General features: G+C 46.0%; 1 protein-coding gene across 1 annotated transcript; it reads right to left on the bottom strand.

Annotated features, from left to right (window-relative positions):
- Positions 1 to 16893: 16893 nt before the first annotated feature.
- On the bottom strand, positions 16894 to 18789 carry GSX2 (GS homeobox 2). Its single transcript, XM_003794607.3, has 2 exons — positions 17915 to 18789; positions 16894 to 17271 (listed from the first exon to the last, which is right to left on the bottom strand). The coding sequence occupies exons 1-2, from the start codon at positions 18486 to 18488 to the stop codon at positions 16931 to 16933; spliced, it is 915 nt and encodes a 304-aa protein (XP_003794655.1). The 5' UTR covers positions 18489 to 18789; the 3' UTR covers positions 16894 to 16930.
- Positions 18790 to 19005: the final 216 nt, after the last annotated feature.

The following is a 19005-nucleotide window of genomic DNA, read 5'->3' as shown; positions in this document are numbered from 1 at the left end:
TAGCTTGTTAGAGCTCTGAGAAAGACTCAGTTTCATCTGTATGGCTTGAAAACACAAAGAAAAATGGCATTATTCCATTTCTTCATTTTAAATTCAAGGCCTATTAGAGAAACAAGATACTTCGTAAACTCAAAATCCACATAGACCGACGAATATCACTTTCATTTTTTAATTGTATTTTGAATTTCAGCTCTATACTGTACATTTTATTTGAATGTTCTCTGATCACCAAGTTCTAGGGTTTATAAAATATACCTCAAAAAGTCTGCCCTTATCTTCTTACATTCCCTCGGAAGTTGACAGATTAAAACAAACATTCACATGTTATTGAAAATAAACTGTTTCCTAACAAACAAAATAAAATGCGTCATCATTTCAGCTATACGTTTTATGCATTGTGACTATGTTCTTCATAGGTTTTACATTTTTGCAATTTCTTACAGGCTTGAGAATTTGTGGATAAATGGAAAGAAACACACCTATCGCCTATTTATGTATTTATTTATTTATCTTGAGACAGTTTCATTATGTCGTCCTCAGTAGAGTGCTGTGATGTCACAGCTCACAGCAACCTTAAACTCTTGGGCTTAAGTGATTCTCTTGTCTCAGCCTCCCAAGTCGCTGGGACTATAAGCACCTACCACAACACCTGGCTATTTTTTGGTTGCAGTTGTCATTGTTGTTTAGCTGGCCCAGGATGAATTCAAACCCACCAGCCCCAGTGTATGTGTCCGACCCCCTAAGCACTGAGCTTCGGTCACCGAGACCCTATTGCCTATTGAATGAACGTTTTGAGAAATTCTAAGAGGCTGATGAACTCCATGAAATCAGAAGTTTGTAAAGTTTTCCTATGTGTTTGAGCAACAATTTAGCCCTTTATGTAAGTATATGTATACAGGTCTGACAATTAAGTTCGTGAACTCATCCTAGAAAAAGTGTCACACCCCTGATCACAGAATGTCACTACAGTCAACTTCAAAGGACTCTCCCGGGGAAGCTCTGCACCAATACTAGAACCTAGTCCATGCTTCAGAGCAATTTTGGAATTCTTTCTGGAATGGCCATCAGAGCTATTGTTGCATTACTTTGGACTTCCTGAATGTCATCAAAATGTCTTCCTTTGAATATTTCCTTTATCTTTGGGTAAAGAAAAAAAATCACTGGGGACCCAGATCAGGTGAGTAGGGAGGGTGTTCCAATACAGTTATTTGTTTACTGGCTAAAAACTCCCTCATAGACAGTGTGTAGGGCACTGGGCACACACCAAGGGTGGCAGGTTCGAACTTGGCCCCGGCCAGCTAAACAACAATGACAATTGCAACAACAACGAAAAATAGCTGGGCATTGTGGTGGGCACTTGTAGTCGCAGCTACTTGGGAGGTTGAGGCAAGAGAATTGCTGAAACCCAAAAGTTTGAAGTTGCTATGAGCTATGACCTTATAGTACTCTACTGAGGGTGACGTAGTGAGACTCTGTCTCAAAAAAAAAAAAAAAATTTATCTCCATATATTGTGTAACTATATTTCCAGATGCTTTTTAAAAATACAGTTATTTAAAGATATGTTTTTGGACTTTTTGAGCTTTTACATTCGCTAATATAATCCTCATCTCTTTAGTAATATACACACTGACTCTGGACTCACATTCGGGAGTAGGGTTCTGAAGTTTACTTTCAGTTAATCTAATGGATTAAATGATATAACAAAAAGTAATGCTTTTTCTCTCCCCATAGGCGATGAGCCTCCATTCTCCTTCTGTAATATAGTCTATTTTTCTTTGCTCTGTTTTATTGGGGTTTGATTTGCTTGTTGCTATTGGGTCTACAGTGTACATTCATAACTTATCACAGCCTTCCTTAAAGACGACTATGACATCTACCTTATAAGATCTTTACCTATTGTGTAAGAACCATACAACAGAGCGCTCCCATTTTTCTCTCCCAGCCTCTGAGGTATTGTTGCCGTTTATTACTTCTATGCACATTGGATTCTTATTATTTTAGATTCTATATCTGTGAAGTTACCTACTTGCTAAAATGTATTTGTAAGTCCAAAATCTGTGCGGCACTTTTGTGATCATTTGTGAACATGCTCAGAGCAGTGAGAACTTTGAGTCCCTTGTACATGATCTAACAAGGTGGGACCACAGTCACTTTCCAACTTCTTTATTTCAGCTCCTTCACCGAAAACAATTGTCCTGTTTTGGGTCTATTTAGTGCTACATTCTTTGTATTTTGTGGTTTTTGTTGGTGGTTTCACTATTTTAAATTTCCCCCCAAGGCATGATGGCTCATGGCTGTAATCCTAGCACTCTGGAGCCTGAGCAAGAGCAAGACCTTGTCTCTAAAACATAGCTGAGGGTTGTGGTGGAAGCTGTAGTCCCAGGTACTGGGGAGGCTGAGGCAAGAGAATCTCTTGAGCCCAAGAGTTTGAGGTTGCTGTGAGCTATGACACCCCAGCACTCCAGAGTGACTGAGTGAGACTCTGTCTCAAAACAAAACAAATAAAATGTCTCCCCAGAGACTTGTATATTGGAAAACACAAAACGTTGCTGAAAGAAATAGGCAAATGGAAAGACATCTCGTGTTCAGGAAGAATTATTATTAAGGTGTTGATACAACACAGCAGGGAGGAGGGAGGAATCTTCCCCAACACGTTCTATGAAGCAAACGTCACCCTGATGCCCAAACCAGGAAAAGATCCAACTAAAAAGGAGAACTTCAGACCAATTTCACTAATGAATATAGATGCAAAGATTCTCAGCAAAATCCTAGCCAATAGATTACAGCTTATCATCAAAAAATTATACGTTATGATCAGGTAGTGTTCATCCCAGGGATGCAAGACTAGTTTAACATACACAAGTCCATAAACGTTATTTACCACATCAACAGAAGCAAAAACAAAGACCATATGATCCTCTCAACAGATGTAGAAAAAGCATTTGATAAAATCCAGCATCCTTTTCTAATTAGAACACTGAAGAGTATAGGCATACATAGTACATTTCTTAAATGGATTGAAGCTATCTATGACAAACCCACAGCTAATATTTTACTGAATGGAGTAAAACCGAAAGCTTTTCCTCTTAGAACTGGAACCAGAAAAGGTTGTCCTCTGTCACCATTACTATTCAGCATAGTGCTGGAAGTTCTAGCCAATACAATTAGGCAAGACAAGGAAATAAAGGGCATCCAAATGGGAACAGAGGAGGTCAAACTCTCCCTCTTTGCTGACGATATGATCTTATACTTAGTGAACCCCAAAGATTCAACCACAAGACTCCTGAAAGTCATCAAAAAATACAGTAATGTCTCAGGATATAAAATCAATGTCCACAAGTCAGTTGCCTTTGTATATGGTAATAACAGTCAAGACGAGAGGCTAATTAAGGACACAACTCCCTTCACCATAGCGTCAAAGAAAATGAAATACCTAGGAATATACCTAACAGAATAGGTGAAGAACTTCTATAAAGAAAATTATGAAACCCTGAGAAAGGAAACAGCAGAGGTTATTAACAAATGGAAGAACATACCATGCTCATGGCAGGGAAGAATCAACATTGTTAAGATGTCTATACTTCCCAAAGCAATCTACAGATTCAATGCCATCCCTATTAAAATACCAACATCGTACTTTCAAGACTTGGAAAAAATGATTCCTTGTTTTGTATGGAACTAGGAAAAAAACCCATATAGCTAAGGCAGTTCTTAGTAATAAAACAAACCCAGGGGCATCAGCATACCAGATTTTAGGCTGTACTACAAAGCCATAGTGGTGAAGACAGCATGGTACTGGCACAAAAACAGAGACATAGACATTTGGAATTGAATAGAAAACCAGGAAATGAAATCTTACAATCACCTAATCTTCAATAAACCAAATAAGAACATACCTTGGGGGAAAGACTCCCTGTTCCATAAATGGTGCTGGGAGAACTGGATATCCACATGTAAAATACTGAAATTGGACCCACACCTTTCTCCACTCACAAAAATTGATTCAAGATGGATAAAGGACTTAAATTTAAGGCATGAAACAATAAAAATCCCCAAAGAAAGCATAGGAAAAACACTGGAAGATATCTGTCTGGGGAAAGACGTCATGAAGAAGTCTGCCATGGCAATTGCAACAACAAAAATAATTGGGACTTAATTAAACTGAAAAGCTACTCTACAGCTAAGGAGACAACAACCAAAGCAAATAGACAACTGACACAATGGGAAAGGATATTTGCATATTTTGAATCAGACAAAAGCTTGATAACTACGATCTGTAGAGAGAACTCAAATTAATCCACATGAAAAAAGCCAACAATCCCATATATCAATGGGCAAGAAATATGAATAGAACCTTCTCTAAAGAAGACAGACAAATGGCTAACAAACATATGAAAAAATGCTCATCATCCCTAATTATTAGAGAAATGCAAATCAAAATCACCCTGAAATACCATCTAACCCCAGGGAGAATGGCCCACATCACAGTCTCAAAACTGCAGATGCTGGCATGGATGTGGAGAGAAGGGAACACTTTTACACTACTGGTGGGACTACAAACTAATACAACCCTTTTGGAAGGAAGTATGGAGAACCCTCAAAGGACTCAAGCTAGACCTCCCATTTGATCCTGCAATCCCGTTACTGGGCATCTACCCACAAGGAAAAAAATCCTTTTATCATAAGGACACTTGCACTGGACTATTTATTGTATTGCAGCTCAATTTATAATCACCAAAATGTGGAAACAGCTTAAATGCCCACCAACCCAGGAATGGATTAACAAGCTGTGGTATATGTACACCATGGAATACTATTTAGCCATTAAAAATGATGGACACTTTACAGCCTTTGTATTAACCTAGATGGAAGTGGAACACATTATTCTTAGTAAAGCATCACAAGAATGGAGAAGCAAGAATCCTATGTACTCAATTTTGATATGAGAACAATTAATGACAATTAATGACATGGTAGGGAAAGAGGAGAGCAGAGAGAGAAAGAAGGAAGGAGGATTGGGGAAAGGAAGAGCAGAGAGAGAGAAGGGGGTGGGGTGGGGTGGGGTCTTGGTGTGTAGCACACCTTTGGGGGGCAAGACATGATTGTAAGAGGGACTTTACCTAACAAATGCAATCAGTGTAACCCTCAATGAATCCCCAACAATAAAAAAAAAAAGAAAGAAAGAAATTCTACACTCATCAGCATTATAACACTCATAAGGACCACAAATATTTAAAATTAAAGGAAAAGATCTCAAAGTTACATTGCTCAAATTGAAAGATGAAAAGCAAAAACAAAGACAACTGACACGTCTTTCAAGCAGCAAGAAGGCTCAAAAATAATATCATTGAATCAACTTATAAAGTAGTTTATATATTTGGGGGAAAGGGAAACCACTCATTGATGTAGAAATAAAAGTTGTAGAATGATTAGACCCTGATAACATTTCAAAGTACAAACCACTGCCTCTTTCAAGGACATCCATAACTGATTGGCAGCATTAATTAGCCTCCAACTTAACAGAAAAACTTCATGCAATACTTCCAAAAGAAAATATATATTATTCAACTTCTTCATATGAATCAACTGATGCTACTGACTTGGCACAGGGTTTATGCTTCATTCTGGTCATAGCAGATTTTCTCTCTTCAAAGTGTTACTCACCTTGGGCACTCTTAAGAACAGAACATGGGGAAGAGATATCTTCAACAACTTTCAGGATAAATGTCATGAAGTTAGACCAAATTTGGTAAATTTAGTGAGTGTATATATAGATGGTGCACCTTCCATGACAGGAAGATATGGTGCGTTTGTTGCACAGATTAAAAACATATTAACAGATCCAGATGCCCGCATTTCTTTTCATTATATTACATCAGCAAAATCTCTGTGCTAAAGCTCCTATTTTAAGTGACACTTTGCAATGAGTTATAAGTACCATTAACTAAATTTGTGCAAATACAACACAGCATCATTAGTTTTATAACATGCTAAAGTTAAGCAATAAGGCATTCAGGGTGAATTGGCTGTATCACTCTGTTTTGGGGGGGAGGGATAGAGTCTCACTCTGTCACCCTGGATAGAGTGCTGTGGTGTCATCATATCTCACAGCAACCGCGAACTCCTAGGCTTACATGATCCTCTTGCCTCAGGCTTCTGAGTAGCTAGGACTACAGGTGCCTGCCACAATGCCTGGCTAGTTTTCTATTTTTGGTAGAGATGAGTTCTTGTTTTTTCTCAGGGTGGTCTCAAACTCCTGAGCTCAAGCAACACCCTCACCTTGGCCTCCCAGAGTGCTAGGATTAGAGGCATGAGCCATCACACCTGGCTCCTGCTATCTTTCTAAAGTCCTTGGCTGTCTCAGGGACAGGCATTAGCCAATATTTATCTCAATGAGAACAGATAGTTAAATTTTATGGAAAACAATCAGCTCTTTGAAGATGTCTTATTAAAAGAAGATCTCCATAGGAATGCAGCATTTCTGTGTGATAGCATACCAAACCAAAATGACTTGACTATTTCTTTGTAAGGTAAAACTGAGTCTATATATGATATGTGGCAAAAAGAAAAATCTAAGCACTTTGACAGAAGCTCTCTTTTCTCAAAACACTTCTTCAAAAGGAAATTTCTCATTAACATTTTCCCCAGTTAGCAAAGGTCATTGATGAGCAGGATGACATAGATTATTTAAAGAACACCAATTGTTATAGAGCTATCAGTTGGCTAATACACAGAAGGGTCAGTGATTTTGAGCATCATGACATCACACTCAAAGTAGCATTTCAGCCTCACCTAATCGATATCACCAAGGCACCTAAAGAAGTATAGATGAAATTGATTGAACTTTCGGTAGATGACATTTTAAAGTCATTTGGGGCTAAGAAAGAGCCAGTTGTAACATGGGAAAACGCAGTAGAAGACTCATGCCTTTGGCGATGTACTTAACAAATGCTTTCTTGCTTTTTTCACCACTTAGTGCTGTGAATCTATATTACCCCACCTAACCCAATCAAGATACACTGAGAGTCACACCTGTCTTAGAGGATCAGGTGAATCTGTGGACCTCCATGCTGTAACCAAATAGTCAAAGGTTCTCCAACAAACACAGACACAACAAACTCATTAAAAGGTGAGTTAACTTTAAATTAACAAATAGTCTGCAGTTTTGAAATTATTAAGTACATACAAGTAAGATTTTTTTTCAAAATAATGTGCATTTTAAGCATATGAGTACATAATTGAAGTTTCTTGAATGCAGCCTTATTCAACTGAAGTTAAATTAATATGGCCTGCCAACACAAAAAGATTCCCCACTTCTGAGCTATTTACACATTTATCACGTCTGTACACACACCTATAGACATATCCTACCTTCAGGCTATATTGTATAACAGCTATTTCTAAATCCTCCATGATGGAGGCAACTGATGCAGGCTTGGAACAGAGTGGTGCTTTGACCCAGCTCCTATGTACTGGAATCTTCTATGTGTTAGGCTTTGTGATGAAGGCTGAGAGTGTAGTGATGAAAGACACAGTTGCTGTCGAGGACCTCACAGTTGGGAACAAGGTAGAAGACAGACACTTAAAGTTCCACAAGAAAGAACTAGGTAGGAACCAGTGGATAAAAAATATGAGAAAGAGAGTTTCTAATGATGAAAGCCGTCTGAACACGGAATGAGGTAGAGCAGTGGTCCCCAGCCTTTTTGGCACTAGGGACCAATTTCATGATAGATAATTTTTCCACCTATGAAGAGGGTGGGTGGACAGGAGGTGGAGCTCAGGGGGTGTTGCTGGGTGGCCAGATACTAATGAGCCATGGACTGGTCTAAGTCTGTGGCCCTAGTGGGTTGGGGACCACAGGACTAGAGGGTATAATTCCTCTCATAGGAGTTGTCCCAGAAAAAGTGGGGTGACAATCCATCTGGTTGTTATAGAGCGATTGACTCAAGCATAATACGGCTGTGAGCAAGCAGGCCATCAATTTGACCTGTATTTTTTTTTTTTTTTTAGAAACAGAATCTCAGTTTATGGCCCTTGGTGGATTGCTGTGCCATCACAGCTCACAGCAACCTCCAACTCTTGGGCTTAGGTGATTCTCTTGCCTCAGCCTCCTGAGTAGCTGGGACTACAGACACCTGCCACACGCCTGGCTATTTTTTGTTGTCGTTTGGCCAGGGTGGAGTTTGAACTGGCCACCCTGGGTATATGGGTGGCCTATCTACTGAACCACAGGTGCCACCCTGACCTGTATTTTTTTCAACCAAGGCTGTGCACAATGGCTCAGTCGGTAATTTTAGCACTTTGGGAGGCCAGGCAGGTGGATTGCCTGAGCTCACAGGTTCAAGACCAGCCTGAGCAAGAGAGAGACCTCGTCTCTAAAAATAGCCAGGTGTGGCCAGCGCCTGTAGTCCCAGCTACTGGGATGCTGAGGCAAGAGAATCCCCTGAACTCAACCAAGAGTTTGAGGTTGCTGTGAGCTGTGATGCCAGAGCACTCTACTGAGGGCAACAAAGTGAGACTCTGTCTCAAATAAATAAATAAAAGAGAAAGAAACTTGTCAACGAAGGAACTATTTGCAGAGAGGTAGTAGGACTCTTAGAACAAACAAGAATCTCATTATACACAATAGCAACTGGCAACCATCCCCACTCTGGTGGCGGACGGCACAGGGTGAGACCCATGAAGAACTGGAGCCTTGAAAAAGAGGCCTCAGAGAGGAAAGTATTTCTAAAGAGAATCAGCAACTTCCACAACTGGACAAATATAGCATTCTGAGAAACAATCAATTCATCCCCACACTCTCCGCTCAGGCTGTCGCCCTTTGCAGCGCCATTCATCACCAAACCCAAGTGGAAGCCAGGGTGAGCCAGCAGGAGCCGAAGTCCAGAGAGGAAATAATACAGCACGAAGATTAGTGCCCCGGACACCTACAGAAGAGGGCGAAATGGATCCAGAGGGAAAACGGATGGTTAATTGGCACAGCTGGTTAAACGCACTTATTTATTTAGAGGGAAACAATTCTTAACTGGGGACTGTAAAAATCAATGATTAGGAAGTGAGCTTCAACTGTGGGGTGGAGGAGCGCACAGAAAATCGGAGCTGAACAGAAAATCTGACTCTGTCCCTCCACGTCTCTTTCCCATCGCAGCATGGAGCCGGTGCTCTCCGTTGCGCGCTACCAGCCATCTCCGTCCCACGCAGAGTGAAGCGCAGGGCTGGCGAGTCTCTTTCTTGCGAGGGTCATCAAGGGCAGCCGGACGCCTGGACCCAACCCGGCTCAATGAGAGAGAGGAGGCGAGCCCGGGGCCCGAGTCCAGCTTCTCCCGAGCGCTGGTGCTGGCGTGGTCTGCCCTGTCCTGCGCTGCGCGCGGGGGTCGCCGCAACCATTGAGGACGCCCAGGCTGCCAGGGGAGCCGGGCTTTCCACGTGCGCAGAGGCGATGTTGTTCAGGTGGCAAAGATCCAAGGCGGAGCCTTCCTCCCCTCTGGGCCTACCCGCCGCCCCTCCCCACCCCCGACCCAGAAAAGGGACACTCACACAAAAAAACTTTTGCCACACTATTAATATATTCGCGTTTCCTCCCACTTTCCCAATGGGCTACCAGCTGCAGAACTCCTGAATAGAAAGCTTAATTGTGCTTTGTCATGCAGAGTACCTCGATTTTCTATAGAAGGTTACAAAGGGCCATTTGAAGTATTTCTTTCTCGCCTAATAGTGAACCATTTGCATAGGGCACCTCTGCGCCTGCCAGACCCAGGTAGTAGCTCCGAAGCTCCGGGCCCCCCACCCCCGTAACGAAACTACCCCGCCTCGCGCCCAGCACTTGGATTTTTCTTTGCATTCCCTCGGGTCAAGGCCAGCACGGGCAGCTGATTTGGAAGAGGCGAAGCCTGAAGGCTGCAGACTGCGGTGCCCAGCCCCTCCGACTGACCTCTCGGCGGCCTCAGGCGAGCCAGGCCCCTCCACGGGACCTCGGCCTCTTGCAGGCTGGATCTACCGAGCCCAAGCGGGGTTTTCTATCTACTACCTGAGGGTACAGCGACCAGGCTGGGCCCTCCACCTGCCTCCCTCCCACGGAAGGCCCAAGGGAGATGCTGAAAGAAATGGGAGTTGGTTGTGTTTGGATTCCACACTGTTCATTTTTTTCCTGGTTGATTGACAGGGCTGCCTTCAAAATATCTTCTCTTGTTGCTTGTTTTGACAGTTCAAATCCAGGTCTATGTGACATATAAAGTTAATAAAATTCTAATTTCATTGTTAATCTCATTTCATTGCAGTATAGGTTTTTACCCTCACACCTGCGTGGCAGGGTGTAATTCCATTAATAAAAAACCGAACATATTCTTTGCATGTCTTTTCCCTGATGATATATTGTGAACAGTGTGACTTGAAAAAGAGCCAGTCATTCCCACCGTGAATGAGCCTGCAGGGCGGGAGCTTCACCTGCCCCTCAGTCAATTTGGAATGTATCGAAAAGTCTAGCAGAAAACGAGTTAAATTAACCGTTCGCTAATTTCCTTGTGTCCCTCCTACATAATCCCCCCTTTTCAGCTTGCCCCAGAAATTACCACATGTTGCAAGGTTCAAATAGTGCCTAATGAAACAGTGACTAAACGCTTCTCTCTCCAGCGCCACCGACCAGGGAGCCCTTCCGCGGGCCTTCAAAGCCTGCGCGGTCTTATGGACCCCGTTTCGTATCCTCGATGAAAAAGAAAGCAATTCCTTTGGCAAGAAAAAAATTAAAAAAGGAAAAAAATTAAGCTGTCAATAACTCCACCCAGCACCGCACCTACCTGCCTGCCACACGCTTGCTGCCACTAAGCGCTGGGATTCTGAGATGCCTGGGTCCCAAGTAGGGACGGAATCGTGAGCACCCTACCCTCTTCCGAGAGAGGTGGGGTCCTCGAGTTATGGTTGAGTCAGGGCCAGAGGAGCTTGGACTGGGAGCTCCGCCTGGGAAATAAAGGAGGGTGGGGGAGAAAAAGACCACCACTGGGAAAACAGATAGAGACACGGAGAAAGAGACCCACAGACACCAAACACACCGCAAAGTCTCAACTACCTTCCCTCGAGTTGAAACCACGTGGTGTCGGCCTTAAGTAACTCATCAGCCCCTTGGTGAAGGCGTTTTGAACTCTTGAGATGCAAGACCCTAATAATTAATTGTGGTCATTAATTAATTAAGGAGGAAAGCGGGGAGGTGGCTTGCTACTGCTGCTGCTTGACCCCAAACAATCTAAATTCGGCTTTATGAAGATGGTCTTCAAAAGCATGCCCTCCCGCTCCTTCCTCTTGCGTCTCTTTCCTGCTCTCAAAATTTCCATTATAATCCTCCGCGGTCCGGGCAAGCAGAGCTGCACCCAGCTCCAGCCCTGCGCAGCAAGCAGGCCAAGCTGGCTTCGTCTCCTTTGCCGGCTGCCGCCCACCGGCTGGGCGCTCTTTCCCATCGGGAGCAACTCCCACCTGCCTTTATTTTTCTTTGCACCTGCTGTGGGTGGTTTCTCCCTGAACTTCAGAAATCAAGTAGTTGCCTAGAATTAGTCTCGCTACAGTGCTCACAAGCTAAATATTGCTACATTATTTCTGTTCCCCGCCTTCTCTCTCTCCTCTCTTCCCTCTCCTCCCTCTCGCTAGAGACTCAAGTCCCCTATTTGAAATGGTGCAGCTAATACAAAGTCATCAAAGCACTATGGTTCTTGTCTTAAAGTGACAGCCTGCTTTATGGGGCTGTTTGAAATACTCCCCTTGCTTTTCAATGTCTCTCTATCCATCTTTGTCTGCTCTGCAGAAAAGGGGACAATATAAAGCCCAGCCTGGCGAGCTCCCCACGCTCAGGCCTGGGCAGTGCCAACCTCCGCCTTTAAGCAGATTGAAGTTGTCACTGCTTCATTAATCTGAAACTAGTTACTTTCTTAAGCACACAGCACACACTTCCGATCTGTTGGGATTCACTCAGAGGAGCCCCTGGGGCCTTCTTGGGTTAGGGATTTGGAATGCTGGACAAAGGTACAAGGGGGTTCAGGAAAGCATAGTGCTCAGCTTGAAGAAAAGCAGTGCCCAGTGCAGGGGGCAGCATTGACATCAGGGTATTAAGAGAGCACAAAACACTATTTTCAGAGACAACTGGATGCTCGAATTTTGGATAATGCACTTGAGAATAAGAAGTCCTCTATGGCAGCAGACAAGGATGTCTGTCTCCACATGAAGTGTCATTAGGGACTGTGAGGTCTCTGACAGCCTGTGAATTAATTAATTCTAAGCAGAAGAAAACTTGGATCAAAATTTCTTTGGAAGCTGAAGTTTTGCCGTTTTTTAGTTTTCAGTTTTTGATTTTTTATCTGAGCTCTGATTCAGCTCTGTTCCTAAGAAATCTCTTTGAGTTTTTGTTCTTTGGCCCCTCCCTAGTTCCAGACAATTCCATAGGAGCCCAGGCCCCTGTGCAGAATTTCTCATCTTCTGTGCAACAAGCTGCCTTTTTTCCCCCACACTTCCACCGTTAACAAAAGACAATACAAAAGATTCTTCTACCTTTAATATGTCTAGGTGGCTTAGAATAGCAAGCTTTGGATTCCATTCTATCTAATTTAGGGAAGCGATGTAGGCATTTTTTTTTTTAAAGAGAAGCTCAATTTTCAATAGTGCGAGCTGAAAGATTTATAAAATAGATTTATATTAAGTTATGTTAATAGAAACCTAGTAAATGCACTGTTTGATTGCATAGGAAAAAAATGTTCCCTCTGCAAAGGTCTGTCACCTTAACAGGTACATTCAAAGATTCCCTGTGAATAATGAAAGTGGGAACAATTGCTTTGAAGCACTGAGCTGCATTCATCCTCTAGAGCAGCTTTAGGCTGTGTTTGGAGAAGATGGGAGGAGCTCCTTTGAAAGGAGTGATTGCTCCTTTAAACTCGATTTCCTCTAGCAAATAGGTTCTATTGGAAGTGTCATTCTCCTTGGCTCTCTCACACCCTGAAGGCTGGGCTTGAGATCTTGCCGGGGCTCTCCTCCTTAGTTCCCCCGCCCTATCAGCTAGATTCTCCTCCTCTCTCAAGCCAACTCTGAGCATCTCCCTCCTTCCTCAAAAAATCTGCCTAGGAGTGTGGTGAAAAGTGAGAGGAACCTGCAGAAAAGATATAAGTGGGGAGGAAAAAATGGTGAAAGTTACTCTTCTCTTTCTACCTTTGAGCTGACTCTTCTTTTCCTACCTATGAACTCTCTGACCATTACGAATGGTCTCTCGCTGTCTCTCCCCTTCTCTCTCCTTTTCTCTCTCTTTCTCTCTCTCTCTTTCTCTCTCTCTCTCACACACACACACACTATGCTTGCGCAACACATATGAACACACATAGACTCTGTGACCACTTTAAGTTAAAAACAATTGCCTTTTCCAGTTATCTGACCACAGGCAGACTAGGCCAAGTAAACTGCATTTCTGATCCTGATCATTTCTCATCAGACAGAATGGGATGGGAGTGAGGAAAGGGAGGTGGGGGCTAGAAATCAAAGACTCCACATAACCAAGGGTGGGGTGGGGGCTGCACTGTGATGACCTCTTCAAGCTACTTTAAAATAAAGACCCTAGCCGGCAGGAGGTCTACTAGCACCAACATGTCCATGGGCCCACTGACACCCTAAGGATGGGCTACTGTGTTTCTTTAACACTGTTTACAGTTAGGAAGTCTTGTCTGGTGCCATGATCTGTGTCAGACCCTTGGCCTTGGACGTTTGTTGGTTGCTGTGTGGGAGGGTGTGGAGGAAAGATCTCTGCTCCTCCTCTCTGCTCTGAAAGTCTGGGCCGGCCCAGGGCACAGGGGTGAGAGGCCACCCTTTCCACTCCGCATCCCACCCCCAGCTCTTTTCCAATTTAAAGCTACCATGGGACTTGTTCTAGAAACATTGGATTCAACCACAACTGACTCCTGTTGCGCATCTATTTCCTGGTAGTGGAACAAGTGTCTAGTTTCTAATTTTTATTTTCATTCCCCCCACCCCTTTCCATTCTCTGTGTACAGGCCTCTAAGGTAAGGTGTTGGGAGAACAGAATTGTTTCTGTTTTTCAAGTGGGGACACTTTGAAACCTGCTGTTCAGAGCTTCTCAAGTACAGAAATAGTCAAGGGTGACCTCATGCATCTTAAACTTTCCTCTTATAAAAATCTAGGGAAGTTTCACTTAGTGGGTTTGATCTCTAGATTATTTAGCAGAGTATTTGTGTGTGTGAGTGTTGGCTCAGGTATTCTTAATCTAAAGTGAAACTGGAGGCCTTTAAAATCCAGAGTCCCAAAGCCTTATTCTGATTTGAAAGGAGACCTGGCTCCCTTCTGAAAGTAACAAAAAGTCCCCTGGGTGTGCAATGTATTGGAAGGAGGACCACCAGGGAATCCTGGGGAATCTCTCTTTTTACAAAAGGGTCCCAACTTTTAAATAGGTATCTTAGCCCGAGACTGTTTCCCTCTGAAGAGAAATGCATTGCGCATTCTTCCTTCCCTAGGGAATTTCCCGAAAGATCGGAGCCAGAGGGGCTGAGGCTTTCCAAGGGGACCGAAGTCAGCTAAGGGGGGCTGGCACCGCGTCTCTCCGTGCCCCGCAGCACCAGGTGTTACAAGTGCGCGGCCTCATGCTCCGGGGGCAGGGCCTGGAGCGAGGGACCCGGACAAGGCTGGAAGGCTGGGGTGCAGACTGGTCATGCACTTGAGCGAGGACTCCCGCCCAGAGCGCGGGCGGCGGAGGGGCTGGTGTAAATGGGAGGGGGACATCGAGATGAAGCTTAGCTTTGGGCAGGAGCATAGAGAGCCCCAGCAGGGGCCCTTTGTCCTTATTTCCTGCGAAGGAATTATTCTCCCTACTCGCCTGTTTTCTGCGCATGCAAACTCCCTTGCTCCCACCTCTTTCCCGCGCGCGGAGAAGTTTGTTTCTTGGGTAAAAGAAAGCAGGATCATCTGGAGAGGCGTGAGCCTGTGCCTCTTTTCTTATGCGGCAGACAGGGCGAGGGGCCCGGGGTTGTGCGGGTGAGAGGGGAGGACAGGGATCCCGAGGCGTGAGCGGGCTGCCCAGGACCTCTGTGTACCACCGAGCTCAGCTAAGTCGCACAAAGCGGCGGCAGATCCCCATTCAGCAAGACCAGGGCGGGCCCTCCTCCCTGCTGTCCCGGCGGTGCCTCAGGGGTCTGAAAGAGGGCTTTTCCTTCTCCTGAGCCTACCTGCTCCTGTGTGTGTGTGTCGTGGGGGAAGAAGAACGGGTGGAGAGGAGGCCGTTGTCACAGTCTCCCCATCTTCTTGTTCTCAAACTGGCTTCCACACATTTTTAAAGCCCAGTAGCACCTGGGGAAGTTTCGGCCCCGACCTGCCTAAAGTAAATCAGACCTAAAGAAGTTTTGTGTATGTGTGTTGGAAATTATTTTTTGTGGCTTCAATCTAATGGCTGGCATCTTTATAGGAAATAATCAGAAATCACAGCCTTTGGTGTTCCGGGGCCTCCAGCGTCCTTTTCTTTCCAGTGGATGACAGGCCCAGGCTGCACTGAATGCCCTACTGAGGCTGAAAGTCTTCTCTGGACCAGCCTTGCAAGGATTGACTCTGATAGGCAATGGGAAAGGAGGAAGCCCATCCAATACTCTGGATTAAGAAGTGGACGTGAAAAAAAAAAAAAGAAACCTCAGCCAAATTAGGTTTAATTTGGAGAGACCAGGAGAAATTCAAAACAAAACTGCCCAGGGTCCAAAAACATCTCTGAACTGTTTTGAAAAATGAAGGTGTAAAGCTTTGGATAGAATACTTTCCTGCCCTGGACTTTATCTTCTTGGCACTGAAGTAGCCCAGCTGATTTCCAAGCAACCAAGAGCATTTCCAGTCACTGGCAGTGAAATTTGAAAGTTTCCCTGTGTTTTCTTGTGATCTGTTTGATGGATTGTTGTCCTTCATAAAACTATTCTCAGATGCAAATTCCTTAACAAGTTTTAGAAATGGGAGAGAAAAGGAAAAATAAAGGGGGGAACTGTCACAGCAAATAAATAATAGGTAAAGGAGTTTCACCCCTCCTGGCTAAATGCAAATTTTACCTGTCTCTGTCAGTGTCCCTCTAAATGGAGTGATTTGTCCTGTCCACCGTGAAGGGGCACCTCTTTTGAGGATAGGTGGCATTATGACTAAAGGTGTCACCTTGGAAGAAGTTGTTGTTACATGGAAAACTTACAGAACTGCAAACTCCCTCAGCCACATCACCAAGTTCTAGTCAGTATTTTCCTCTAAGTCTTCAGCTTTTCTTTCTGTCCATGACTTTCCCTCAACAAGCAGGTGGAGGGGAAGAGATGATGAGCAGAGCAATATCACACATTTAAAATCTCTATTTTGTTTCATTTATTTAAATAAATATAAATATAATTTTTATATAAAACTATCCACATAAAAGGGACTTCCAGCGACTTGGATCTTAAACTCTCCCCAGGCAAAATTTCAGAAAGCAGGACCTACTGGGTTTAATTTTCTAAATTACTTGCAATGTCAATATTTTCGTTTTAAAACAACTAGATCCACAGATAATAATCAAGAAACCCTGTGTTCTCCTCAGGTTCTGAACGACTGTAGGGATGGGGAAATAACATGCGCCTTCAAAAACCCCCATTCAGTGTGAAACCAACCCTGTTTTCCTCAGCTATAAGATGAGACCAAGTTGAATTCTAGGTTATTTACATTGTCTAAAAACAATCTATAAAGTTCTATAAACTTCGATTGATGCTCCACATAAACGGGTCAAGAAGGAGACCCCGAGGGTCAGGTCAGCTCGTAAGTTCCAGGCCTTCAGTTCCTTCTCCTCCAGATGGGATCACCGAATCTGCAAGGATCTGGGCCCCTGAGTTGTCCCTCTCCGCCCCGCGTTGGCCTTGCTTAGGGCTGCCAGGAGCCGGTGTTGTGAGGGGGAGGGGCCCTCCTCCCTCATAAGGGGGAAATCTCCTTGTCATCGTTGGCCGAGGCCGGCGACAAGGAGTCCTCGTCCTCCGAGCGCGCATAGTGCGCCTGGCTGCCAACACACTTGCAGCCCCCGTGACTGTTCCTCTGCGTACCCTTCCCCTCCTTCTTGTGCTTCACTCGGCGGTTCTGAAACCAGATTTTCACCTGCTTCTCTGACAGGTTCAGGTAGGTGGCTATTTCGATCCTCCGGAGTCGAGACAGGTACATATTGGAAGAGAATTCTCGCTCCAGCTCCAGGAGCTGCGTGCTGGTGAACGCGGTCCTCATCCTCTTGCCATTGGGTACCTGGCTGGTGTCTGAGCCTCCTGTGGACCGGTTAAGAGAGGACAGAGAGGTAAGGCTCAGGAGAGCCTCCACCACGCCACGTGCCATCTCTTGGAAAGGACACCTCTCAAGGACCCCCAGCGGAAGGCCACCTGTACCCTTTCCTGTTTCTTGGCACAACGCTGGGTAGCGGGGGAGGAAAGAGACGCTCAAGCAAATGAAAGCCTTTGATGAGTGGGAAGTTAAGTCAAAGGATTAAAGAAGGGTGGGGACTTGCACTTAGGACCCTCTCTCTTAGAGCTCAACGGAGAGGCGTGCAGGCTTAGCCGAAAACATCAAAACGCTTTACTGGTCGGGATGGAGGGTTGCTGCATTGACGTTCAAACACACCCACTCACACCTCAAGCAGTTAACCTCCAGTTACTCTACCATCACATTCGAGGTCCCACAAACCCCGATATTACGCAATACTGAGGACCTGGCCCCAGGAGTGAAACGCTCCAGGCTGCGTGGTAAGCTAACTTCCACCGGCGTGGAACTTCTGGGGACTACTCCACCGCTGCACTAATAGCCCCTCCTCCTCCCGCCCGCCCCCGGGCTCCCACTTCCTCCTCTGGAGGCGGAAAGTTTTCTCCCAGGAGCGCGAAAGGCGCAGCGTACAGGTACCCCAACACCCCGCCCTACCCATGGTGAGGCAGTGGAATCTCCGCGGGTCCGCCACGTTGTAGGTGGTGGCAGCGCAGACAGGTGCGTGGTGCTGCGGGTGCCCCAAGGCCGCTGCGGCCGCAGCCGCAGCCGCGGCTGCTGCCGCTGCAGCGGCTGAGCCAGGCTGCTGGGGTTGGTGGTGGTGGTGGTGGTGCTGCGGCGGGTGATGGTGATGGTGCGCGTGGCTCACCCGCTGGCAAAACTGCGCGTCCCCAGGACCCGATGAGAACTGGCTCTTGAGCAAAGGCAGGGCCCCGGCGCTCCCAGTCGCCCCGCTACCACCGGCCCCGGTACCCCCGGCCCCTGCGCCCCCACCGCCGGCGCCCACGGGCCCCCGAGAGGAATGCAGGTGCGAAGTGACGCAGAGAGGGCACACGCAGAACGCGCCGCTCTTGCGAGACGGGCAGCCTGGCCCGGACACGGACATCACCAATGGGGACGGCATGCCCAGCGGGATGAAGAAATCCGGCCCGGGGTGCGGTTCAGGCAGCGAGGGCGCAGGCCGTGCAGAGTCCTTGATGATGAGCGAGTCGACATAGAAGGATCGCGACATGTCGAGAGGGGCGGGCAGCTAGAGGGTCCGGCCGGCCGCGCGACCCCTCCCCTCTGGTGTTCTGGGCTCTGCCTCGGGAGCTCGGGGCGGTCAAACCTTTGGGGACACAAAGGTGTAGGAGTCTGGGCCGGGAACAAAGGGGTCCCAGGAGAGGGCTGGTCCTCACGTCCCCCACCCGGCGCCCCGGCTCCCGGATTTTATAGCCCCCACCCCGGCACGTGATGCTGCGGAGTACGGCTCGGCTCTGGCTCCTCGGCAGCTCCCCACCCTCGGGATAGGCTGCCGGAGTCACAACAGAAGCGCGAGGAGGGGCGGGAGCGCAGCAGGGGAGAACGTGGGGGAGGGGGTTGGGGGAGACTTTGCAAAGTGTAGGTTTTGTTAATTTCCCGGGGAGGCCGGCCTCCTCCCCCTTTCTCCACGCTTTCCCCGAGGAATCACAGCGCTGCATCCTGCATTGCTACCCAGGGCCCCAGCCCCTCTCTTCCCCGCGCCCCGCCGCAAAACGCACCAGGTGGGG

This window comes from Otolemur garnettii, unplaced genomic scaffold (assembly GCF_000181295.1).
Source record: "Otolemur garnettii isolate 467f Iridium unplaced genomic scaffold, OtoGar3 scaffold00083, whole genome shotgun sequence".
NCBI lineage: Eukaryota > Metazoa > Chordata > Mammalia > Primates > Galagidae > Otolemur > Otolemur garnettii.
The sequence above is the reverse complement of the archived record's forward strand: the minus strand, read 5'-3'. Positions and strand labels throughout refer to the sequence as shown.

Bases quoted from the DNA above. Each gene is read 5' to 3' on its own strand.
- GSX2 (XM_003794607.3), bottom strand. From the start codon at position 18,488: ATGTCGCGATCCTTCTATGTCGACTCGCTCATCATCAAGGACTCTGCA. The intron at 17,272-17,914 runs GTAGGGCGGGGT...ACCGGTCCACAG, and splicing joins ATTCCACTGCCTCACCATGG to GAGGCTCAGACACCAGCCAG.